Below are 27,217 nucleotides of genomic sequence, written 5' to 3'. Positions count from 1 at the left end.
TTTAAAATTTTCTTCAAGTCCTCAAAGTAACTCTCAATCATTTTTTCTTTCATTTCTCCCTACGTTCCTTCTCGGCTATGTCTGCTGCTCCAGTGTCGCACCAGCATGAACTGTGGGTAATGGTGAAAGGGGGAAGGGGCACAGCGCCGGCGCAGAAATGAATGGGGCCGATTCCGAGATGATTTGAACGAAATTCCTCGCATTGCTTCGCCGATTGATAGGTCCATGTACAGTTAACACCTCGTTGTCGATGTAGAGGCATCCGCACTAGAAGCAGCCCCCCACCCCCCATCCATACCTCCCGGGGGGGGGGGGGGGGCCCGAGGAAACGGAAGCTAATCATCGCCCATCAGTTGCCAATTTTCCAACACTCTCGTGAACCTTCGAATTAGACGTAAAATTTTATGTAGTACCTTGCTATTTAATGCACTCGCACACGTTTATCTTCAGCTTACACATGCTCACATGGTTTGGCAACAGTGTTTTGTGGTCGAATGAATGGCGCGAAACTGAAAGGATACGATGCGTTTTGATTCGCATTCTTCAATCTTCTGCGAAGTCAGCGCGATTAGCAGTGGAGAGAGTCAAGATGTGGACAGGTGTAAATTCTATCGGCTTTTGTGTTGCGTAATCAATGCGGAATTTGAGTTTTTTCCCCTTATGATATTTGAAAAGGAAAATTGATCAGAGTTGTGCGAAAAGAAACTTCACGAATATATTTCCTATCGTGAACAGTAAACTGAGAATGTTAGGTACACATCCTTTTATTTCGTGGGAGACCTCGTCAGTTTGCCTCGCCACTATCAAATTTAAATTTTAAGCAAAGAACCTTCTAAACAATATTTGAAGTCCATCCCTGCCGCACGGAGAAAAAAACTTCGTGCGCGGGACCCGAGGTTGAGGTCGTATGGATCTCTGAAGTTTTCGGTTCACGTATCTAAAAACTTGAGGTCCAGCTGCCGATGTTCGGGTCAGACATCTAAAGTACTTCGATACGTACCGAAGGGTTCGGGTCACACATCTGAAGTATTCCGGTACATACCGAAGTGCCTCGATGTCTGACCTGAACTTTGGCAGCTCGACCTCAAGTTTCCGGATGCGTGATCAGAAAACTTCAGAGATCCATATGACTTTAACTTCGGGTCCCATGCACGAAATTTTTTTCTCTGTGCGTATAGTCTATTTTCATCCAATTTAAGTCAAACAGCATGGTCTCAATACATCGGCACTTATTACCGAGTACCACGAAAACGTCGAATCAGTCAATACGTAACTCTACGGTCAAAAAAGCGTATAATTACCTCGGTGATAAGCCTTGCTGTCCCCACAAATCAATGCTTTCCAGGGCTCTCGCAAAATGAATGAAGGTATTTTCTCGGTACAGTGACGAATAAATCGGGTCTCCAAAACATTTCCCCTCCGGTCACCGAGAGCGTTTATGAATGATCCGCTGTACTGCCGTGCTAAGGAAGAACGCCGTATGTACATTCGAGAGTTGCCAAATTTCCTTTGCTGAAATGTTTATTTCTGAGAAAAATTATGAATATTTTTCCTTGAAATTTTCGGGAACTTTAGATCCAAATACGAACAAAATTCTCTGAAAAATTGGAAGAAATATATTCATAAGTTTACCAGGGAATTCGTGTTTTATCCACGGATTTGGCAACGCCTGAAGGTTCATACGGCGTTCTTCCTTAGGACGGCAGTGTACACGCCTGACCGAGACAAATCCCGGTTTTATCATAGCACGCCATCGCTCAATCCGCTTCCATCCGGCTCGAGTGCGTGCCAAAAACACCTAACTTCAACAGAAACCCCGCTTCACTTACGCGGTTCTTGATGAGAGGATTGTTCGCACGCTGCCTGGAAGATTCGACTCTCGAGAGGATCCAATCTTCCCGCGGGTCCGTGAACATGAATCGCGCTGGGCCAAGGACACCCCCCCCCCCCCCCCCTCGCGACTATGCCGTGCTTTTAAGCTGCTTCAGCCCGGAGCGGCGCGGCGGTGGTTTAGGAAGTGAGCATCTTATAGTTGCACCGAACAAACGAACGATTTTTCATTTCGTTATTGGAGCCTCCGACTGTTTTTGATGGGACCCCCCGGGTCCCAGTTGCCAGAGCTCGGGAAATTCCCGGATTTTCCGCTTTGCCGGAAAGTTATTCGGATGTTTTCGTATTCGATGTTGCGTGGTTGTTTTTAATAGGATTACATCTTTTTAGGTGTTAATAATACTTCTTTCAGGAAGTACAAAGTAGCTAACTTAAGTAGTTTCGAGTATAATTAGTCAAGATCGGTGTGATAGATGATTAAGACTCGAGGGTATTACCATAGGAGACAAATGTTTCAGATATTTGACGTGAGTCAGACCGTCAGTGCTATTGCGATACTGGGGAGTGTCCTTCGCACGATTATGAAGGCTTGAGAAATTGAAGTGTGTATTTTTCAAGCGGAAAATGACATCAAACATCATCAGAAAAATCACAAGTTGGACTCAAAGTTAAATATTATCTGCGCAGGATAGCAGTATTCTCTTCTATGCTATGACTTTGCTGAGATGCCGGTACTATTGACAATTTTTATAAGCATTTTTGACTCTCGAAATGATACCTTAATTTTCGAAGGTATAGTCAAAATTCGCCTGCATCTCGTCTATTTTAGAAACTTTTTTGGCTCTTGAAGTGATAATTAAATAAATTCTGACGGTAGTCAAAATTCGCCTGCACTTCATCTGCCAATAGACCAAGAACCTTCGTCTCGTGTTGAAGTAGTTGCACGCTCTTTAAACTTGTGAATAGAGAGACTCAGGCAGAAAAGCATTTTTTTGACTTTTCCAAATCTTTGGTATTCTGTGACACATTATCGTCGAAAACTTTGAAATCCTCTTCCTAGTTTTTATGCATTATTTTAAACGCAATGAAATGTCATTGAAAGGTTTTTGTCGTGTCATTGTTGTCGATATTTTTTGTGAGATTGTCGGTGCTTGTACCTCGATGTTTTAATCAATTGCCTAGACCGAGAATTATGGTGTTTAATTTTATCTCGCGACTTAAAAATATGACCTGCGTTTTCTTATTTCAGCATAATTGGTGAATTTTCCAACACAAAAGTTTTATTACCGCACGATTTACTCGTCCCATCATCGGCTTAATATATGCAAGCACGTTCGGTGACCAAACATTTCTACCTCTGTGTTGCCAACAGTGGCGTGGCGTGCTTAGCGATCTATCGACATTTCCCCATTTGAAGCTGTGGTAAAGAATCGATTATTTAGGTGTTCGCTGCGAACACCCTGTTTATCGATTCTTTTCCATAGGTTTAAATGGCCGATCAATCGATATATCGCAAAGCACGCCACCCCACTGGTTGCCAATCGGTATTATTTTGTGTTGGCAGACGATGAGAGGGGAAATACATATCCAAATTGACAATACTGTATATTTTGTCTCCCGAAGGCACGGCCGGCGCAAGGTGACTGCGTCATAGAGAAGCATTCGAATGAATTCCAATCAATATTCTGCCAGCGCAAGAATGTAACTGCGGTGGTATGCATAAATATTATTACGATGCAGTGTTTAACATCGATTCAAAACGCGTTTCGTTGAGGTGAGGCATTGGCAAGTTCAGTGTCGTAGACTCTTCGAATCCGAAATTAACTTTTGCAGGGGAATCTTCTTGTCGATCGCTCTCACTTTTCGTGGTCAAAAAGTAAATTTTTAGTAAATAAAAAATAATAGTTCATCGAATGAAATCAAATAAGAAGGGACTTAAACTTACATTACCTAATTTTTGACAAAGTGGGCCGAAGAACTTGGATCTTACGTGGGATCTCATGTTTTTAAAAATGATCTAGAGCCGAATTTTGATTGTGGCACATAAGTCTAGGCATCCCATAAAAAATGTTCCACTACATTTCATTTCAACTCTCAATTTGTTATTAAGATGTGTGCGTAGTTTTTTTCTCTTGGATTTGATTCGATTTAATTCGCCAAGTCAGGGCAAATCAAAATATGAGACATAAAACAAATGTATCAAATCTTATATCTGTCTTTGATCTTAACTTTCAATTTTTCAGCCGGTCTGTGGCCTCAACCAGAGGCGGATCCAGCAATTTGGCAACACCGGATTTTCTGCATTTAAAACTATGTTAAATAATCGATTCTCGTCGGAGCACTTGCCCCCTCTGAGAATCGATTCATTTCCATAGGTTTAAATGGAGAAGAGCAACGTTGCCAATTTTCTGGATCCGCCAATGACTCTCATGTTTAAAATTAAGAACTATCGAGGTTCTCTTCGTCACTGATGAAGTTGAAATTCAATCCTTTGGTCTCATACATTTTGATGAATCACTTAAACCTAATATAAACTAAAGATCCTCGTAGTATGACATATAGATTTTCCTCGTCAAATAACGAATGAATAATTCATGGAAGAAAACTTACACGACTCCTGAACACTTTCACCCGCAATCATCGATGATTTATTCGCAGAGAAATGTTAATAACGCACCACCGCTCGGAACAATCTCTTGGCTCTTCCTAAAAAGGACACTTGTTCAATATCCTCGCAAGATTCTCCGTATTAAATTTTACCGAACTTACACTTTTACCGAAATTAAACGGCGAATCCTAAACCGCTTACCGCACGATTAGCGGTTTAACATTCCACCCTCTCCGCGTCGCACAGTGGATCGAGTCAATTAGAGAGATTTTTTTTTAAAGATAACTTTGATTTATTATTTTGGTTACAAGTTGGAACCATAGTTTGACAGAACTATGGCCGAAGGCCTATGTTTACATGTTAGATTAGAATAAGAAGTTCCTATATTTACAAATTGGTGGTTCCCCCTTTTTTATTCCCGAAAGATAAGCTAATAAGTGGTTAAAATATAACTTGAAGATCCTCGGTCTTCTGAATGATTAAGTGTCTGCGTTATCCTCGGAATTGTCGGCTGACATATCATCGAGGGAGGAGTGTTGGTAGGTTGGCATTTCTGGTGACATCTCTTTTCCGTCTTCGTTCAGGACTTTTTGCTTTTGTTTGAGGACTTCTGTGATGTAGTATTGAATAAGATACCAGTTTTTCTTTGTGTTGATCATTTGTTCGATGATATTTTCTGGAGTTATTGAGACATTTAGTTTACTTTGGAGAGAGTTTCTGAGTAACTTGAAGGATTCACAGTGAAAAAAGGTATGTTCTGCATCATCTATTGTTAGGTTTTTACACATGGGGCAAAAAGGGTCACTTCTCTTCTTAAATCTGAATAAGTATTGCGCATATGCTCCATGATTTGTAAAGAATTGGGTTAAATACTAATTTGTATTTCCGTGTTTCCTGTTTAGCCATATATGAATTTGAGGAATCAGTTTTTTAATCCATAAGTTCCCTTTTGTTTCTTCCCATTCAATTTGCCATCTGATTTTTTTATCTTGTTCCATTTCGTAAGGGTCTTTTCTGTTGTATTTTTCAATTTTCTCTTTAATTAGAATTCAATTAGAGAGATTGGACACTAAAATCATGGACAAAAACTGCGGATTTTTATGTTTATTTCGTCACATTTTAAACTCCAGTGGGTGCTCCTTGAAGAAAATTTCACGAGAAAACCAATGGAACCACTTTTAGAACCTTTAACTTTTGTATAAACGGAGTTATGTGCGTTTGAAGTTTCCTAATCTTGTCCAACCTCTCCTGTTGACTCGATCCACTGCGCGCCGGTCGCTCGGATCGCGCGGTCCCTTCTTCCGATTTCCGGACGCGACCGGTTCCAGTGCTGCGCTCTGGTTGCATAACGCATAACCAGAGCAGGTCGTCAGTCCTTCCGAAAAAAACCGGACAGGGCTCCTCCATGCATCATTTCGCTCGTAAAACGCTTCCTTGAAATACGAGACTATGCAAATCGGCGAGTTATGCCGCGCGCGCGGCAGGGATACTTCCTGCACGGCAAGTGCGCTAACCTGACGAGTTTTTACGGGCCGGGGTTTTTATTCGCAAAGGTTGTGGGAGTGAAATTGGAAGGGTGGCCGTTCTGGCCGGCTGCCATCGCCGGGATGCGTCTGGCCGACCGGCCGGCCGGCCGGCTAGTCACTTGAATTTTAAGACTCAGAGTTGGGCGACAGAGTCTAAAACGCATTAGTCTTAATGCTACAGTGCGCAAAGAAGAACGTCATATATGAGCGTTCGAATGCTGCTCACAGAGACAATATGAGGGGTTTGGAGGACAAGGCGTATAAGTGCAGTTTTTGCTATTTCGAGAAATACGTGTTTAAAGTTTCGAAATTACACGGATCCTCATAGCAAAAAGTAAGTTCTAACTGACTTTTTGATGCTTAAAAATTGGAATTCAGGAGCGAATTATTCACAGAATACGTATTAATATTAGTTTTACTTGAAATAATTAACAACTCTATTTTTTCAAAAATTGCGCTTATGCGCCTTGTCCTCTTTGGATCCATATAGCCGGAAGAAAGTTCAAACTGACTTTTTGATGCTTAAACATTTGAATTTAGGAGCGATTTTTTCATAGAATATGCATTAAGAATAGTTTTAATTGAAATCATTAATTATTCCATTTTTTCAAAAACTGCACTCATGCGCCTTGTCCTCCAAGCTCCTCATATATTTTAGAGACCCGCATAACGCAAGCAAATAACGAAAAAAGGAAGCAGATAAGCAAGACCAAGAAGGAGAATAAGAAGGAGGATAGGAGGATAAGAAATCCTCACTTTTGGAACATTCCGCAATCCTGCAGGAATCAACATTCACATTTTCATTACGAAATGGTTCGGAACGACCGTAAAGTGCGTTCCGACTGAATTCCGCAAGTCGCCTCGCCTTTCGATTCGACATGAAATACTTTGTTTATTCCAGCTCCTCCTGATTAAAACATAAATCACCATCTCGCGGCGGGAATCGAAAAGTTGTCGAAATGCAGTCCTGCAATCTTCGAGGGCTCGCGGATAAGTGCCAGACACGCGGTTGCACCGTCAAATTCTGAGAAGCGCGTAACTAATGAGGAAAAAGGGCGCATCCATGCTCCGGGATCGGAAAGCAATTTAGATTTTGATTTTTTCAGTTCCCGCTAAGGGTGATGACTTTACCGGTCCCGTCTCCTTACACCCACCCCACCCCTCATTCAGCCACGTTGTTGCAAAATCCAACGATACTTTGAAGACTTTGCCCCACCTACCATGGGCGTTCTTAACTGACTGTCGAATTTTTCGAATTAATTCCTTTGATGAAAGAAAGGAAGAAAAATTTCATAGGTCAGAGACTCTCACTACAGAGGGAAAAAACTCATTTTGAGCACAACTCTCCCCCCGGAACGCCCTGCGTAATGCATGACGCGTCATCTTGTTTGATCTATTTGTAGTGATCATGATAAACTTTACCGCGTTTACTTTTCTTACCGTGCGTTAAAGTCACTGAGAATCTCTACATTGCCACTCGAGTGTATTCTCTCTAAATTTAACGCGATAATTTGGAAATTAAACTACATTTTGCAATTAACAACTGTAATTTTTGGCGTATCCTAAAAACACGTACTTGCAAAAAAGCTTGCGTGCAAGCTGATGGAACATACGCTGTTTTTAAACTGAGCCAGAAATTCTAGTCCTTTATTGCGAAATGTAGTCCAGTTAATACACCATTCCTCATCCACGCATTTTAGTTTAGTTCATTCGTGCTTGCTCCCTGCGAACCGCGACTTACCGCCTCTTTTCACGTAAAAAAAATAAAAATAATACATTTTAACTCCATTGTAGGGTTTTCTCAACCGTTGGAGGAAATGTTAAAATAATAAACTTGGAAAGCACCCTCAAGAAATCACCACTACCGCACTGGAAAAAAAACACATTGGATCTAGAGTCCAGACTCTTGAAAACATCGACAAGAAAAAATACTCTTGATTCAATCAGATTTAAGCTTAAATCGAAAGGAAATCCGCTCAAATTAAGAGGCTTGGTTCTTGATCTAAGCAAAAATCCGATTGAATCAAGAGTATTTTTTCTTGTCTATGTTTTTAAGAGTCTGGACACTATATCCAATGTGTTTTTTTTCCAATGCGCACAAACATCACCAGAGTTTAGGACAACATTCAATCGGATTTTTGCTTAAATCAAGAACTAAGCCTCTTAATTTGAGCGGGTTTCCTTTTGATTTAAGCTTAAATCTGATTGAATCAAGAGTATTTTTTCTTGTCAATGTTTTCAAGAGTCTGGACTCTAGATCCAATGTGTTTTTTTTCCGGTGCGCACAAACATCGCCAGAGTTTAGGCCAACATACACGGCCCCATTCCGCACAGTTCAAGCTGTTGAAGATCTGATCCCCGATTGCGAAACTCCAATCTCGGGCAGTCATGATTGATCGGCAACGCTGCAGCTCCCTTTAAGACCGAAGCATCAAGTGTTGGATCATCAATCTTAAATTTAGTGACGACATCAACGGTGGATCCATCGATTCGATTCGACAGTTAATCGGTTAGGCGGAATGCCCGCTGTCCCTTGCCGCAGTGCGTACCCGAGCCATAATCGAAACTGTCAAAACATAGGCCTGGCGCCCCCCGGCAGGAGTCTTGATTTTGAGTTCGCCCCAGACAGGGTTAGGCGAAAAGGCACCGGATTAGCACTGATTTCGGGAGCGAGCTGAGCGCCACTGGCGTCGATTTGGCCTCTGTCCAAAACTTCGAAATTCTTCGAGAATATCATGAATGTCGTCTTCGCGTACTAAAATTTAATGTATACCTCAGTTAAGACGCTGATACGTCAATTTGCACTGGAAAAAAAAAAACACATTGGATCTAGAGTCCAGACTTTTATAAACATCGACAAGAAAATATACTCTTGATTCAATCGGATTTTTGCTTAAATCAAGAACCAAGCCTCTTAATTTGAGCGGATTTCCTTTTGATTTAAGCAAAAATCTGATTGAATCAAGAGTATTTTTTCCTGTCAATGTTTTCAAGAGTCTGGACTCTAGATCCAATGTATTTTTTTCCAGTGAAGCAAAAAATACTCATCAGCGTTGGTTTTGTTAATCACTTTCAAGAATCAGTGAAACGATATTAAAAATGTCCATACTCCGAGTCCTAGGTTTTTCCGCAATTGAATAAGTCACTAAAAAAATCGCTTTGAAAATCATAGAATAACTTTAAGAATCTGAATATCGAGAATTCTTAGAGCGGTAATGTTAACGTCACCTATACTTGTTTAACAGCAAAACTTTAATTGTTGTGTCTCTCTCTCCTGCAGTGATTGCCTCCCGAAATTACCTTCGATTACGATTTGCATTCAATGTGTTTCAGTGACGTATGCAGATAATAGACGTATCGATTTATCCCTTAATATCAACATCAAAACTGGCGGGTGTAGAGTGCAAATCCCTGACCGCTTCGCGGTCCAACCCTTCAAAACGCTTGGCGCCTTAGGCTTCATGTGTTACGCGTTACTTTTATGATTTTATATTATAGAGTAAGATAGGTTGTAATATTTTCATCGTTTGGATTCAATTCGATGTAAGTAACGAAGAATCCTCGCAGTGACGTCACGACTAACAGCGCCTATCGGAGCCGTGCCGAGGAGGATCGAACGGTGACGCAACTCGACCCGGGCACAGGGCACGGGGCACCTGACGCGGGGCGCGAGAGCGCGACCTTCGCTCCACCGCGCTAAGGCGAAACCACTTAACTCCAACGGAAACCTATACTAGATCGGAGGTTTTTTCTCGGAGTGGCGGTGTTGACCGGTGCCCAGTGCCCCGTCGGAGTGAGCAAGGTCGTGCCCTGTGTTCCAGACCGGCGCCCAAATACCACTCTCGATCCTTGGAAACTATCGCGGTCCTTCCTCGCGCCGACCTGGCGCAATCCCCAATGATACGTTTTCGCGAGAATGTAAATTGGGATTTATTACTGCACTCATCCACTCGGACTTGACCTATAAGAATTAGGGATAATACGATTGCGGCGACTCGAAATGAGTGACCGTCGAGATTTTGGTGCTGTGGCGTTTGCGGACGTGGCGTTTGCGGATTCTAAGAATCGGGTGGCGTTTGCGGATTCTCATATTTTGACGGTGGCGATTGCGGACATGCGGAACAGGGCCGGTGGACTTTGCGGACCGGAGAATTTCGGCGGTGGCGATTGCGGACGGAGGGGTAGGCACCTACATATGCTGCCCCCCACCCCTGCGCTGTATACAGTAAATTTTTAAAAACAGGCATATCAGAAATCAAACTGAAAAATCGTCAGTTTCAGTTCATTTTTAGGATGAAAAACATGTCGTAAATTCTAGTCCAAAATTACTGAAAGTCAAAAAATTAAAATGTGTTTTAATTTTTCGTTGTAATTTTTTGACTTTCAGTAATTTTGGACTAGAATTTACGACATGTTCTTCATCCTAAAAATGAACTGAAACTGACGATTTTTCAGTTTCTTGATTTCTGATGTGCCTGTTTTTAAAAATTTACTGTATGTTCACAGCTCATATGTTTTTATACTAATATAATACTAATGTTTAATACTAATATTGTTTTCATTCTACATCCACGGCAAGGAATCCAGAGCCTCTCCGGTAATTGTTCTCTTTAATATACAGCGCAGGGGTGGGGAGCAGCATATGTAGGTGCCTACCCCTCCGTCCGCAATCGCCACCGCCGAAATTCTCCGGTCCGCAAAGTCCACCGGCCCTGTTCCGCATGTCCGCAATCGCCACCGTCAAAATATGAGAATCCGCAAACGCCACCCGATTCTTAGAATCCGCAAACGCCACGTCCGCAAACGCCACCGCACCGAGATTTTATGGAAACAGGCCGAATAAGCTCCAGTCGAAGGAAAAAGGGTTGGTAATGGTTACTATACCAGTAGTTTGAACGAGGTGGTAGAATAGTGCTGGGTCCACACTATTCCCCAGCGAAAATAAGACATAAAGTACCAAGAATTTCAATCGGATTAAACAATTTGAGCTTTAATGAGTATCAGTACAAGATTGAGTGGAGGTACAGTGTTCAGATCATAGGCAGATGCATTGGATGCACTGTGCTACATACAATAAAGACCGCACTTTTAGTGTTTTTTTCTAGTCTAATTAGTCACATATGGCTCAATTTCAACAAAAAGGCACATATTCGTTTCTCGTTCGTGCGTTTCTGTTGAACTTAGTCTATCTGCGAAGGACTTCAAAATCACAATACCGACTTGGAGCGCCTTCGATTTCGGCGATACTCTACGCTTCACCACACAGCTAGTTTAGTTGCCTACCCGTTTGAATCCAACGAAAGATACCAATATCGCTGGTCGCATACGCAAAATGTACCAGCTGTTACTGCAAAGTCTAAGTAAAGACGCAGTTTTTTTCCAGTTTAAGTCAATATATTTTCGCCACCCTACTGCTAAGGAAGAACTTAGTACGACTGAAGAATAGACGTTTAGAGAAAATTTACTTTATCCTTGGCTCGAATACATATCGTCCTGAGGATTGGCCTCATGTTTATCCACGATCTTCACAGTCAATAACATAATTACCGCTTTTATTATAATTTTGCGATAATATTATTTCTCAAAATGCGTAGAGTGTATCATCAATAATTCAACCCTTTAAGAAGTTCAACTTTAAATTCAACCCTCATTTCGTCTCGAAGTTATGTTCGGAAGAAGTTGTCATTTCTCTCGCGGAATACTTATTTTCCTCATCAGTTTGACCAGAAACTGCCAAAGAGCGAACTTGACTTTTCCAAATGTGGCGATGAATTGAACGGTGTACTGCTAATCTTTCATCCCTGAATGAAGGTCATTCGCCTGAGGTTTTTCTTCACAAAAGCTCTCATAACACGCCGAAAAATCGAAGGATTCGAGTTCTACCTGGCGGCCAGGTTGGAAAACCAAGCCCCTCAGTGTACACTCGTGCCAACGGAGGTACTTTAAACAGGGTTGCCTCGCCGACCACGCAACAATCAAAAAGCTCAAATTTTGAAACGAAGAATATTAATAACTAGCAAGACGCGGCAATGACGCGCGTGGTGCAGCACAACTCCTGACAAAGGCTCGTTGTTGCTAATGGGAGTCATGAAGAAGAACAGAACAGAGCAGGACTGGAGGAGTGCCTCAAGGACTAATTGACTTTCGCGACGGTGCCGACTGCCGAGGCTCTTGCGGAGTCTGGACAACGGTCTCCGATATCTGGGAGCACCCTTTTCAGCGCAATTAATCACGGGAATAAACATTTCCTGTGACATAAAATCAACTACACTAGAGTCCAGGAGGCTTGGCCATAAAATGTTGCTGCTTGCGCCATCAACGTCACCGGTGAGGATTCTGAGTGAAGGGTCCGAACCCTTCCTTAGTGACATAATGCTGCGTATGCGTTATTTCGACACTTCATACAGCCTTTCTCAATATCCTTCGAGAAATCTCATAACTCATAACTTCAAACCAACCTACCACCCTCCACATCCTAAAAAATTTTGCGGCAGTATTCGTACCCCGAGAATGTTGGCAGCTGGAGCCGAGGTTTGCGGCCCCGGCTGCCGAAATTCGGCAAAAGTGCCGAGAGTTCGACACAATCTATCGAGAATTTGGCAGTTCTGCTGAATTTTGTCAACCGGAACCGTAAATCTCGACGCCAGCTGCCAAAATTCTCGGGGTGCGGATAATGCTGCAACATGTTTTATTGTGCGTAGTAAAGTTAAATACTGCATTGAGAACAAAAATTCCGGCAGTAGCGGCCGTTTTACGGACTATGACATACCGTTCGCGTTCCGGGCTCAGGAGGCCGAAAGTTCTGGGCCTACCACCCGGAGCAGTCGAAGTTACGGCTCCAGCACCCGGAACTTTCGGAACGGACGTTATGTCTATAAAGCCCGCAACTTTTTTTTCAGGGAACCGCAAGTTGGTGATCAATGTGATCATGCAAATAGAGCCAAGTTGACATCATGACTTTGCATTTTCGCTGAGTATTCTTAGTAATAGAGGGAAAATTTTCATATAGAGCATGATTTCCTTCTTGGCGTTATGCATGACGCCACCCTGGTTCTAATCTTATGATCACCAACTTGTATCTGTTGACTGGTGCGTCTCTTTTGTTCTTTGTAAATACTACCACCCATTTCTTGCAGCGTTTTGTGATTCGGTGATGATGATCCAAAAATCAAGGTTTTTATCGTAAGAGGCCCTTTGCAAACTCCAGGCGAAGGAAGGGAAATAAAGGAAGTCTCCTTTTAGGATGCTGAAGAACTTTAAAATTAAAGCTAGCTCTATCATCTACTCTTATTTTAATTTACTGGAATCAGCCGCACCTAGGGCTCATCTAGAAATTATTGCTGACAAATCACAGTTTAGTTATTGAAATCGACTCTATTATGAGACCATCGGTGCATGGAAAAATGGCATCATAAGGGCCGAGTCCTAGAGTGCCATCCTCGAGATTTTGGGTAGGCAGCAGTTCTAGAGTAGTAGAACAAATTCGGAAAAGGTGAGCGGATACCTAAGATCTAGGTGATGTCATTTGACGTACCTCTGTTGACATGTCCCGTTTGTCCCGTCCCCCAAACCATTTTTCCCGCAAGCCAATGTAGTCTCAGATCTCGCTAATTTTAACTGTCGGTATTTTTTTTTCTTGTTTGCCGGCTAATAACAGCTAGGTTACCAGTCGCACAATTTCGGTTTTCCTTTATTGTTTTTAGCCTCGTTTCCCGTTCGTTTTGTTTGATTTTCTCCGTTGTCGCATCTCCCCGGGCTGCTTTGTGAAATGTTCATCTCGCGGTATTCCACCGCACAACAATGGTTTCCATTCGGTACTTCAAGAAATGCATACGGCAACAGAGTGCAGCGATGCAGTGGAGAGCCCTAACGCGCTGTGCTAAGGAAAAACGCCGTATGTACATTCGAATGTTGCCAAATTTCCTCCAAGAAAATATTCATCCTTAAAGAAAGTTATGAATATATTTCTTTGAAATTTTCAGATCATTTAAATTGAATTACGAACGAAATGCTCTGAAGAATTTGAAGAAAAATATTCATGGACTTGCCCAGAGTTGCATGATTTGTCTAAGAAAATTTAGCAGCGTTTGAAGGCTCATACGACGTTCTTTCGTAGCATGGCGGTAATGTCACCTTATTTATTCGCGGCGAGTGGCGAGTGCGAGTGGCAGGACGCACGAATCTCGGACGCGGCCAACAAAGCGCAGCGAGCGCAAGGCGCGCGCTCGTGTTTGCGTTTGCACTTACAAGAACAATACACGCCTCGTGTGATTTACTTGTTCGCGCGCTCATAAATGTCAACATTATGCGTGTTCAACAAACACACGCGGCTTCGATTAGCGAGCGTTTCAAGTCCCCTTCGCAACGCCCGATCAATGGGGCCGTTCAACGCTCAGCAGATGCGCTTTTCAGCTCCAACAAGTTTGGAGTTGGAGTTAACTCAAGGTGTGCACGGATAAAAGTGGGAAATTTCCCGTTCTCGAGTACAAATTTGTAGATAAAATTTACCTCAATATAAGAAAACGAAAAAAAGGATAATAAAACAGGGTTGACACAGTCAGGGAATACTGGGAAAACCGGGAAATGTCAGGGAATACTGGGAAAACCGGGAAATGTCAGGGAATTTTAAAAAGTCAAGAAAAACCTGGAAATTTCAGAGAAAAATAGGTCATCTTTACTCGCTTTTTAGAATGGATTTGACGTTGCGAACAACAAATTTTGGCTGAAACCTATTTCTAATTATATCTTTTTAACCATCTAGCATTTCTTAAATTGTCAGGGAATTCCACAAAAATGGGTCAGGGAAATTTCAGGGAATCTTGTATACTAAATTCTGTGGCAACCCTGGAAAGGATACGTACAAAAATGGAAAAAATCCGAAGGAAGAATCCACGTGTACATGAGAATGCGGATATTGAGAAGTTCGCGTTGAACCATTTTATAAAAGACTTCGTCTCTCATTGAAGCAAAAAATGAGAGGAAAATAGTCAATCAAGGATTCAAGGAGGAAAACTTCGCTTTCCTCAAGTAAACTGAAAGTTCACCTTGAATTTCCCCCTTGATCCTCATTCAAATGATGCACGCAATAGTCGAAGAATGTAAGGCATCCGATTTTCCCGCGCAAAATACCCAATCGGTCCGGAATCCAAGCTTCCTGGTTCACAAATTGGTCAATAACAAATTAACAATTTTCTCAGAGGGGTGTGCCACCAAACAGGTCAGAGGAACCTTCGGCCGAGCGTCGAAATTCAGACGCGAACAGCAGCCCAGTTTCTGATCCTCGACTGAAAGAAAAAATGAGTTTCAGTCCCCTCGGGCTGTTTGTTTGTTTACAGGCGTCGTATCATAGGTCGCAAGTGTATAACTAATTATATCCTTCCTGACGCTATCGTGGCGCAATCCTCATTCGTAGGTGTCAGATGGCAATTAAAATGTCGCGCCTTTTCTCATCGAATAATGTGGCAGTGCAAACATTTTCCAGCTATTTGGCAATCCGTGTTCATTCATCGGCTGAAGTAGTGCGTAATATGCGTAAATATTTGAGGTCGTTATTGCGTAACTGGGGCAATAAAAGGGAGGGGAATATCCATGTCAGAGAGTTTTCCGAAGTACTATTTTTGGATTTGATTGGGGATCTCGGATCCGCCACCAGGAGAGGATATCAAGAATAACAATAAAAACAAAATTTAAAGTAGTTGGAAAATTGTTTTAGAAAATTATCACTACTTCATTCATATATCTCTGTATAATCTCTCCTCACCTCAAGTTTCCAGATATTTTCTGTGGCCATGAACAACGATCAATCAAAATGTTTCATTGTGAGCGGTATAAATTATTATCAGTTGCGTTACTGCAAGCAACTCAAAGTCATTCTGATCATCAGATTAAAAATGATTCCTTCCAAGCAAGGTTTTTGAAGCCTTTTCAAAGTGATCGAACCACCTTTTTTTTATATACAAGATAGGATAGTTCTTCCTGAAAAAAATCAAATTTCAGCACTGAGTGAACTTTGTGTTCGCGATTATACTAATACTACTAGCAAATCAAACTTATCTGAAACGCGTTCTCGCATCCGAGAAGTTTACAATTTTTTCCTCGCTGCACCATTGTCTCCGCTACAGAGCTCTCCTCTCATGAGGACAGCTCACCTCAAAAATTTACCGGATTTCCTGTATTGATTATCACGACGGCTACATTGGCACTTCAAGTCGGCGCTGATCTTCAATTCTCCCTTTTCTCGGTGAAGGTCGACATTTCACGGGGCAACAAGTTCTTTTCTTGACAAGTCTTGAATTTTTTTTTCCCACCATGAAAAGTCAGTGGAAAGTCAGTGCATTTTGTTTTGATATACCTTGAAATCTGTTGTTCCAGTCTGAACATTGCATTTTTTTCAATTTTTAAAGACGACGCCCAATTTTTTTTTTTTTTTTTTTTTTTTTCAAAAACGGAAAAATTTTCACAAGGAAGTCCGTCGTGATACAAACATTGAAAAATCAGGCAATATTTATGCTCAAAGCACTTGGAAAGTTCGAGAATTTTGAAATCCAGGAACTCGCAACACCCTGTTTTCGATAGAAAGTGGACCATCAATGTGAAGGGCAGTGCTTCAAGTACAACATTTCTTCCCTAATAACCTAAATTATGAAAGTAGACCATGGTTGATTCCTCGAAATTTCAATTTAAGCCGTTCGTAGCAGGTCCTCTGGCTCGAATTTGCATGGAAACAGGTGTCCCGTCAATCCGCGATACCCGTCACCCGAGGGTCCAGCAAATTCGATCTTGCTCGCACCCGAACACGCGAGCACACTGACAATAGGTCACAGACCCGGGGTGTCTCGTTCTCGGGGTCCGCGGCCTACATCCCGCCGCGCCAGCCGAAACCGCGCATCCTCGCGGGGTTTTCGTGGGACTTGCGCGGTTTTTCCGGGGAGCGAGGAGCGTTTCGAAGAATTCCGCGCGGGGTGTAATTGCGAGCAATCCGGAGGCGCGTTTCGCGTGTTTCGGTTTCGCTTCCTTTTCGGCCCCCCGCCGAGCGGCCGCGACCTTGCGGGTGCGTGCGCGACGCGCAAATTGTTTCAGCTCTGACGGGCTGTTTTCCCGCCGTTGACCGCGCGAGAGGATTCCGGACTCGCCACTGGCGGTGACACCCGCGCGGTTGCCGATAATGGGCTTCGTCGATTGGCGCAACACGTAGAGAGTTAGATCTGCTGTGCGAGATCGTGAAAATAGTTTAAATCTGATGTCCGGTTGATCGCAATATCATGGAGAGATTTTTTTTTATTTTTATTCATTTTTTAATTTTTTTTGCGGAAATACTAATAAAACTGAGGGGGCCTTCTTTTTGAAATATTTGGCAGTCCGCACTGGAAAAAAAAAAAAAAAAAAAAAAAAAAAAAAAAAAAAAAAAAAACACACACTTACTAGATCTAGTGACCAGACTCTTGAAAACATTGACAAGACAAAATACTCTTGATTCAATCGGATTTTTTCTTAAATCAAAAGGAAATCCGCTCAAAGTAAGAAGCTTGGTCCTTGATTTAAGCGAAAATCCGATTGAATCAAGAGTATTTTTGCTTGTCGATGTTTTTAAGAGTCTGGACTCTAGATCCAATGGTTTTTTTTTTTTTTTTTTTTTTTTTTTTTTCCCAGTGCGTGGAGATCCGATAGGGCTGGAAAAGTCTAGATATTTGTTTTTTTTTGTGTAAAATGGAGGTGAGAGAATTTTTTCAATTGGAGTCGGAACGCAGCTAAATGAGAGATTTGCCTCTCTAAAAATAGTCAGAAAACTTCTATTTTAAAAAAAATATTTAAAAAAAAAATCCGGAAAATTTCAGGGAGGAAAAAAAGAAATTCAAGGAATTTTCGAGAGTTGAGGGACCTCGTTCTATTATAGAGAATACCAAACTGATTGTGAGCGTGAAGTTCACCTTGTCGAAGATAGTCGGGGAATTTTTTTTTTTTTTTCTTTTAAGTTAGAGAAAACTCAGGGAATCTCTGAAATCGGATTCTTTTTTCTCGGAAGATATATAGGGGACTCTGCGCCTCGTAGTAAGAGAAAACCTGGGTCATAAGCCGAAAATTGAATGTCAACAGGCTTATCTAGAGGTTACTTACGAATAGCCGAATATTTATGATCCTGGGACTCGTTTTATATAGTTTGAAAGTTTACAATTGCGTTTTAAACCGATTCGCATTGCTTTTGGAATTTTCCACACTCTTGATCGCAAATTATTCCGCTATAGAATATCCGAAACAATTCCTCTTTTTTATGATAAAAAACAACGCGAAAGAAATTTTCAAACGCCGTACCGAAATGAATATCATCAATTGTGAACCAAACATCCTCATTCTTGTTCCAAAAATTCCGAAGTCAATTACTGTTCAATTCCGATTTTGAATTTTTTCCTCGATCAGAGTCAAAGACGACCGCAGGGGGTGAAATATGGCGCGCGCTCAAGAACTAAGAAGGAAACCTAACATAAGATATAATTCTAAGTATTCGAATACCTGCTGAACAATGTGCGCTCAGAAGAGCCTGATTTTCAAACTTACGAGGAGATAAATAATATTTCCGTAACGTTTGAATAAAAGAGAAGACCTAATAGGGAATAGACTCTCGAGAAAAATATGGTTCACTCAATTTGAGTATCTTAATCAAACTATTCTAGTAAATGCGAAACGTTAGATAATCATAGATCCAGAAATTTAAATAGCGAAAACTAGAAGATACCAGAGGAGGAATCATTAGTTCTAATAGTATAGCCCTAGGATTCAGAATTATTAAAATGTAGCTTCAAACTGGACGAACTGAGGTAATCCTGCTGATTATATTAATATATTCAGTCTATTATTTACGTCTGACTGAGTCTAATGACTTGATTCCACAAACCTGCTGAATTTTAATCCCACGTTTTCTTTTCTGTTTTGTTTCAGGTGAGTCGAGAAAAATCTTACCATTTCCTCTCTACTTTGCAGGATAGGATTGATAGCTAAAAGTAAGTTTCCCATTAGGTTTTTGTACCATTTTCAATGCACGATACTCGCAATGTTTTTTAAAATTTAAGAGGCGAGACTCATAATTAAACGGGTATCCATAGGAGGAATGACTTTTTAAAACATGTTTCCAAAGATCAAAAAAAAAAAAAAAAAAACTATTGAAATGTTCGTGGTAGAAAACTCGTTCCGGCTATTTTTTTAAAGTAAAATTCAAGGAAAAAATTATTAAAAAAACTCGTAAAATATCACTGTAGTTTTTTTACATTTTTAGCCTTGAAAAACTGCAGTTGATGTTTTAAGAGTTTTTTTTACACTTTTTAACTTAAATTTTACCGCTCGTAAGTTTTGCTCATAAAAAATACTCTAAAAGAGTTTCCTGACACGCACATTTTAACAGTTTTTTAAGAGTTGTCTTTTTGAAATTTAAGAATTTTTCAAGAGCTTTTTTTAAAGTTTTTTTTTCAACAGTAATTGCTACTAGGGTGTAGTCATTAGTCAACCACAGCACAGCAGTGCTCATATTCTGAGAATTTCTGTATGCACACCCAACGTTTGAGGTAGGATTCTCCTGTGCAAATGTATCTCGGGCCTGTCGGCAGTGACGGCCCGACCGACCTTTAACAACTCGGAAAGATATATTGTGCTGTAGATGTAGAGTGTGATTGTAATAAAGGATGGTTTTTAAAAATGGAGGGAAAAAAAGGAAATAGCTAAATTCTGCATGAATCCTCACAGGGAAAAGGTTTTTTTTGGACGTGCCATCTCACACTTATCAAGCAGTATCGTGAATATTCTTCAAAAAGTCATTCATTCAAAATGCAGTAAATTTTTCACAAATTTGTCCAAGAAAATAAAGATCGGTGAGAGAATTCTATCATTTGCTTTCTTTGGTTCATATACACCAGCCGCATGGGTTGGTGTAATCTAGTTTGCCAAACCGCATATCCCATAGCACAATGTCACGAGGTCAATGGCACAGTTCACGTGGGTGTCAAAATAAACTTCTACAACGGAAATTAGGCATTTCCCCCCTTTTCGTCAGAAATCAATGAAACTATCACGCAACAATTTTTTCCGGACTTACTGTGACTACAAATCAAACCTCATAGTATTATCTTAAGGTTCCCTCAGATTTCTTTTATCGATCCGAACTCCAAAATGTTTACTTATGCTCAGGTCCCCTAAAACCCTTCAATTCCACCTGAAAAGAAACACTTGTGTCGTTATCTCGCGCCTCGATCTTAATAAAAGTCCAAACTCGGTCTGATCGCACCCTAAACGGTGCTAACCGATTAACGTCCGTACGAATCGACCTAATTCCGCTCAAGAAGTATGATTTCCAAGCCGTAAGTCGAATGTCACGGGCCCCAAGTCAAGATAATTTACCTACCTATCGGATATCGTGGCGCCTCCCCCACCCCCCTGCTTCCGAGGTGTGTCATTATTTAGTAAATCAAGGTTTGATCGTAATTACAGTCCGTGTGCTTGACTTGTGTGAGTAATTCTCGCCTCCTTTACGGACAACGCGTTACCGCTCCGGTTTCGGCCCTTGGATCTCTCGGGAAGTTCCCGCGTAAGGTGGTCTCGATTTGATTGGATAAGATGGACCGCGTTTAGCAGAAAGGAACCAAGTCACATCAGATGTTGCCAAATTTAATTGGATAATTTAATGTTTTACATGAAAACGGCTGTGCGGATTTTCGTGCAAATTTCAGTGAATTCCCTCCCTACTACGAAGAAAATGCCTTACAATTTTCAAAGGAATCCGCACAAACGTTCGCTTGTAAAAAATTTAATTGCCCAGTTAAATTTGGCAATAGCTGATGTGGCTTGGTTCCTTTTTGCTTGACGCGGTCCAGATGATCCGAATGATCGGTTATCCAGTCGGGAGTTTTGTGCTATGCCGTTCAATTTTCAGTAGCTTGGTGGTGTCTCCCAAGTGTTCCAATTTTTTCGGATTCCTTTTTACAGGTAGCTCCTGTTAAATAAAGAGAGGAAAGAGAAAAAAGGAGACTCCTGAGGCTCTAGAAAAAGAGAGCGACTTAAATTTGTTAAAAATGAAACTAATTTGAGTTCACTGAAAAAAATAGTTGATCAATATTACTTAATTGGACAGCTGAGTTGACTAGACCAAACACAAACCCCGTACACAGATCAACATAGTATTTTACACAACTAATTTAAATTTAAATTTAGATTGTAATTTAAATTTAAAGGGTTGGCTCTCGATTCTAGCAAAAATCCGATTGAATCAAGAGTATTTTTTTTTGTCAAATTTTCCAAGATTCTAAACTCAGGATCCAAGAGAATTTTTTTTTCAGTGTGGTGCTGTACGCCAGTGAATCAATGTAGTTCTCGATGGTAGTTTAGTTGATAGGTAAACCAGGTTTGTTAATACAGAACTATTTTTTGACAAAGATTTTAATTAAATGATACAGGCAATAAATGGTTGAGATATTTTCGTTATTATCACTTATGTTTTATTGACTGCGAACGGAAAAAAGTCATGCATGACTTGATGTTTCTGCTTTTGTATCGCAGTACAAAAATTATTCAGCGAGATAAAGAAATAATTGATTGTTCGAATTGAATATCTTGACCAAACAAGTGGATACGAAAAGAACCCCAGGTGTCCACTCCCAATTTAGTGATCAGTGGGAGTCAGCCAAAGGTCAGATTTTCTCCCCCGTTCGAATTATAATATTCAATTTGACAAGAGTTAAAAAATAAAGACTTCGAACCCTCGATGATCTTTTAATCAAGGATAAGTCCAAGCGATGTGCAGTGACACAAGCCTCGTCCGTTTTTTACGGAGCAAAAAAGAGAGAAACAACAGAAACACAATCAATCATAACCAAAGAGGGATGACAGGATAAACGATTAAAAAGATTACAAAAAGTCAAAACCGACCCGTCAAAACATGTCTCGATTGTATCTGCACGAGAGCAGTAGCTCGCAAAGGTTTTCGATCGAGTGGATGAGGGTCAGGTAAAAAAAAAGACAGGAGAGGAAAAAAAAAAATCAATGGATACGAAGACAGCGCCACTGCAGGATCCCAAAACAAGATCTTGGAGGTGCGGATTACACCCCCATTTGGAGCGAGCTAGGTATTTTCAAAATTAATTACCCCCCTCCCCCCCAAATCTTTTCAGGAGTCTGACAGAGCTCTACAATTAAGCGTTAACAGTTATCCGGGCAGTGTTTCGGAAGAAAAAAAACACCGAAGTATGTTCCAATGGACAGAATAATGACAGGTTCGCTTTTTAGAGGGGAACAGAGATTGTTGTAGTGACATTCGATACCAAAATAAGGTAATAAAAGAAGAAGAATGACAGTTGCCCCCGTACAGGTGCGGTTCTTCTCTGTCGATGTGGAAGAAATTCTCTCGAAATGCACCCCTCTCAACCATACCAATTTTTTTGGTTTTCATTCTAAACCTAGCGATTTTTCCCTATTCCTCACTTTTTTCAAGTTTATTAGTTCCCATTTTCTGTTCCCTTCAATTGTGAGTGAGACTCTCAACTGACTTTCACAACTAGTAAAAATTTGATCGGAGATAATTGCCGTTGTAATAACGCGCGATCGCTCCATTTTTGTTGAGGGTACAATAGAACGTATTTCTGTCAAACGGAACTATGTGCATTAAAACATGAGCCCTGAGACCCATTAGAAGAAATGCATAACATGGCTCAAGTCGTAATGCACATAGTTCCGTTTGACAGAAATACGTCCAATAATGACCGAGCATCACGCAAGTTGTAAAAGTCTTTCAATTGTTACTGACATCGAAGGAAGAGAAATTAAAATTTGTCTAAATTTTCGGTATTTGGAATCAAAGTTGAAACGGAGTTGATCAATGTTCCAGCCCTTCTGGAGTGTTGAACTTTTTGGGGGTTTAAAATTGTTTTTGAAGTATGAATTTCTCCATATAACTGGATTTTTCATCACAAAAGTAAATTATTTGGGTGGACCTCTTCATGTTCAATGGGTACTTCATCTGAAAACACAACTGTTGAGTTCCCAATAATGATTTTTTCTCAGGTGTGAGACCGTGCGATCTGTTGAATAACTCAGCGCTGATGGGTCAATGCGGGCAGGCGGGCTGGCCCTTCTGTACTATATTTGATTAGTGAACTCTAATATAAACTTCTGCAATTTATGGGGTATCTACAAGTCCAAAATTTCCCGAAATAATACTGAATATTTCAGAACGTTCCGTAAGTACTAATAAAGTTCGGAATTTCCACAAGAAGGTCCGGAATTTTTTATTTTTGTCCCAATTTGAGCGAGAAATTCAAAATTTGGAAAATTTCCGAATTTCGTTGAATGGAGGTACTGAAAAAGTACTGAATTTTTCTGTTGAGGTGCTGAATTTCTTGGGAGTGTACTGAAAAATTACTGTAAAAGTACTGATTTTTGGCCAGTCTATTCTAGTAGACACCCTGTAATGGAGATGTTGCATGTGTGAGGAATTTGCGATTTGACTGTTGATTCTTATGACAAACTCTCCATGCAAAGATAGGGAGCAAATACATTGACAGGGCTGCCACTTTATTTGGAGACTCTAAAACTGAAAACACGGTAGCCCTGCCAATGTATTTGCTCCCTATCTTTGCATGGAAAGTTCGTCTTGATGTAGAGGTGGACTCTCAGGATAGCGTGGGATATCCCCTCCATTTTGGCTTCAACTCGAGAGCTTTTTTTATGAGCTTGGGAATTGATTTCAGAGAAAACCAGTGGCACCATCGTGTTTCTCGCAAACTTTTACATAAGAACAAATAGTCAAATCGCAAATCCCTCACACATGCAACATCTCCATTTCAATTTTGCAAATTCTATTCAGGACATTCTCGTCCCTAAACTATAACCAAACACCGTCTCTAGGCTTGGCCTGAAGGTCGCAGAGAAGAGATGGTTGAATGGAGATGGATTTGGCGACCTGAGTGGCGCGGGTGACCACAGGCGGCGGGTCATGACAGATGCGAAACTACACTCTTTCTGACACGGCGCAGTTTCGCGGCCGGTAATCTGTTTGTAATGGATCACACTCGCATCAAACCTGGTATGAAGGGATCGTCGCGCAGTGGGCTCACTCAAACATGATCTGGACTGCCCCTCTGTCAGGTGGATCTTATGCAGGTTCTCGAGCTTTTCGAGATTCAAGATGAAAATAGAGTGTCTAACAGTGTTAGCATGACTCCAGCACTCAGGAATCATCCCCTTTTGTGTAATTTTATTGATTTAGTGCTGAGGACGGACTGAGGAGTGCTCCGAAATGTACATCTACTGAAACAATAAACAACTAGCGTAAAGGCAAGACTTTCCTCTTGAATTTAATTTCATCTTCTTCTGTTGCTGTTTCGGAAAACTCTGAACACGGTACAGACAGACCGAGATTCCCAGCAAAATTTCAAGAATTGATTTCTCTTCTGGAAGTGTTAAATTTTTACTTATGTGTCAGGGGAAAATCATGAATTGGCGTGAAATTCACCTCCAGTCGGAACGCTTTTCAATTTTGGAAGACCATGCATTTATTAGTTTTATCTAAATATCTAGAAACGTTGAACTGGTGCCAGACTTTTTTTGTCTTCCTCGGTTTTTTTTTTAATTCTGGCGAGAATCACCAAGGAATTTTTCCCTTGTAAACTCCCAATAAATCTGGGAATTAATCATTAGATATTTTTCTCAGAATAGTGACAGATATCGTGTCATCTGTCCAATTTCTCCATGGATTGCAAGAGAGGGTTTTTGCCAAACTTTTGCAGTTTGCATTGTCCTTTCGAACCTCTTCGTGAAGATAGTTTGCATTTACGTCCAGATCAGTTCTCTTGAAAAAAAGCTGTTTAGTTACAGTGAAAAAGAAGTACAGTTAAACTTAAATCTAGGGGGCATGATAGCTATTGGGCAGATTAAAAACAGGATGCCAGACTAACTTTCAAAAGTCCACAGGTTTCATTCCTGTCCGGTATGTTTCGACTTTTGTAACCACTGTAAGTTCAGCGGAATGGTGAGAGGTCAGCGTTGTTAGTACATTTTCTTCGCGACTCGAAGTCCTGGCGGCGCCGCTGGAAATGATTCCATTTTTCTCTGTCTCTTTCTCGTACATAAACAATCTTATAACCTCGAACTTAACAAGTTAGGGAATGAAAGTGGCTGTTCCAGTGACTCAAGTTACCTTTGGCCAATATTACAATACTCAACCTTAAACACAAAGGATAGGGAGGATCAATAAATAATATATTACAGAAAAACAGTGCAAGTAGTCGTTGTTTCATAAAATCCAAAAATAATTGCATCAGTATCGTATCCAGAAACTTATTACTTTACGGGGATTCAATGAGAACAAAGTTCTCTTTTTGGAGTAGGGGTATCTGAGACTAGTATATTCGTAAAAATCTCATGAATTGATTTTTTTTTCTTTTGGTAGGAAAGTTTTAGGTTTTTTTTTTCTTTTTCCTTTTTTTTTGAGTGGAGGATTCAGCCCTCTTCAGCAAATTAGAAAAATCCCCCCTCCTTGATCATCCCTCTTCATGATTAGTACGGTCTCGATGTGAAAGAAGTTAACGAAATCATAAATGTACTATCTTCCTGAAGAGGAAGAACGTCATGCCCACGATCAGCGTATTTTTTAGGCGTAAACTCTGTTCAAATTAGGTTCGGTTTTTCAAAGACAGAAAATTTATTCACTCCAAGAGTGAAACTGAACATCAACCGTAGCCTAGAATGTTATAAAATTCTCTATCGAATCATTCCTGTCAAATATGCATATTTTGAGTTTTGACCTCGGAGTGTGTTACAGCCTATAGGTGAGGGAACATCTTTCCCTTTTCTTGTTTCAATATGATTGAAGATGAAATAAAAATGTGGGAATTATCTCTAATGGTTAGTCGTGCTATTCGTTCAAGTTGCTCTGGAACAGTTTGGAAAGATTGTTCTGTTTTCACGCAGAGGTCTAAAATATTTCCGACAAGCATGTGGGTTTTGAAAACGAGAATCAACAAACTACAAGTCTATGTCCGTAGATTATGCAAACCAACCGGTTAAAGAACGATTTTTGACTTTGTCAAATAAGAGGTCCCGTCCCGTAAAATGAAGTTACTTATGACTGAAGACACAATGAGAGTCTAATCAGACAAATTTCATGATAATTATGGCCAAACTTCATGATGTTGGAATCCCAAAGTTTCCCTCATATAACCTATACTTTTATATGATAGTCGATTAATAGTGTAAAATAATTAATACGGTTTTCTTCCAAAGTCTTAGAAGAATTATCATTCCATTAATATGGTTAGTTAGTCATTGAGGGTCTAGAAAATGTCCTACGATTTTCTTGAGTCTCATAAAGCTGTTCAAAGATTTATGTTCCTATGGATATTTTACAAATCGGGGGTTCGAACACTTAATAGAGAACCCACCGTAGTATTGTAGTTTGGTATTTATTTATCCTTAATAATAATTTTCATAAATCCCAAGTGCTGTGAGAATTATTCAAGACTTCAAAAAATATTAAAAATATCATTCACTCACGTGACTTTTTTGTCTTATCGATAATTTCCAAACAAAAAAGTTCAGTAAGTAAATCAATGCACCCCCGTTAAAATGCAAACCAAAAATCTAAAAATGATCTTGTTAAGTAAGTTTCGTCATTAATTTATGGCATAATACTAAACTTTTATTACTTGCCATTAGTTGTAGACAATGCCAACGTCGAACTTTTCAATTGAGCCGCAAGCAGTATCAGACCGATCTCTTTGGTTACTATACTAGTTTCAGTCTGGGTTTTACACCAACTTGCTGAAAAGACTCACGCACTGAAGGATTTTCTAACGGAAAGTTTGAAAAAGTTCCACTGACTTACGTCTGAAGTGGTGGCACTTTCAGTTTCAGTGCCACGCTTGGATAGTCGTGTCTGAATGACGTCGGACGTCCAGCGTCGGGATTGCCAGTGACCATGCCGTGGCACGTTGCCCGTCAATCTTAACGTGGTATCAAGCACAGCGTCTGCCCTGGCGCTTGGCTGCCATGTTGAAACAAAAAAGTGTGCTCAACTCGAAAGGGAAACGGGGGAGAGTTGGTTGTTGAGAAAATTGAAGACATTTTAATGCAAAAATATCAGGCTTTGACTCAGCCTTTCGCTTATAATACGCCTTGAGAATGGCAAATTAATTAGAGGGTGCTTTTTAGGGAGTTTTAATATTCAAGTCAGTAAATGATAGATCTCTCCCCAGACTATAAATAATTTGATGGTCTTTAT

General features: G+C 40.6%; 2 protein-coding genes across 3 annotated transcripts in view; both read left to right on the top strand.

The window, feature by feature from the left end:
• LOC109036419 (uncharacterized) overlaps positions 1-27,217 on the top strand; it is a 685,415-nt gene that overhangs the window by 358,593 nt on the left and 299,605 nt on the right. The gene's annotated exons all lie outside the window — the stretch shown is intronic.
• Positions 1-27,217, top strand: part of LOC140224772 (uncharacterized) — a 228,378-nt gene that overhangs the window by 147,926 nt on the left and 53,235 nt on the right. The window contains exon 2 of one of the 2 annotated variants that reach the window (XM_072301367.1): positions 18,898-20,008. The exons of the other annotated variant lie outside the window; for it this stretch is intronic. Within the exon in view, the coding sequence (XP_072157468.1) occupies positions 18,898-18,957 (60 nt within the window). The 3' untranslated portion in view covers positions 18,958-20,008. Of the gene's footprint in view, positions 1-18,897; positions 20,009-27,217 lie in introns of those variants that run through there. 2 annotated transcript variants of the gene reach the window in all.

The sequence above is a fragment of the Bemisia tabaci genome, chromosome 6 (assembly GCF_918797505.1).
Source record: "Bemisia tabaci chromosome 6, PGI_BMITA_v3".
In the NCBI taxonomy this organism is placed as follows: domain Eukaryota; kingdom Metazoa; phylum Arthropoda; class Insecta; order Hemiptera; family Aleyrodidae; genus Bemisia; species Bemisia tabaci.
This window is presented reverse-complemented; position numbering and strand designations above follow the sequence as displayed.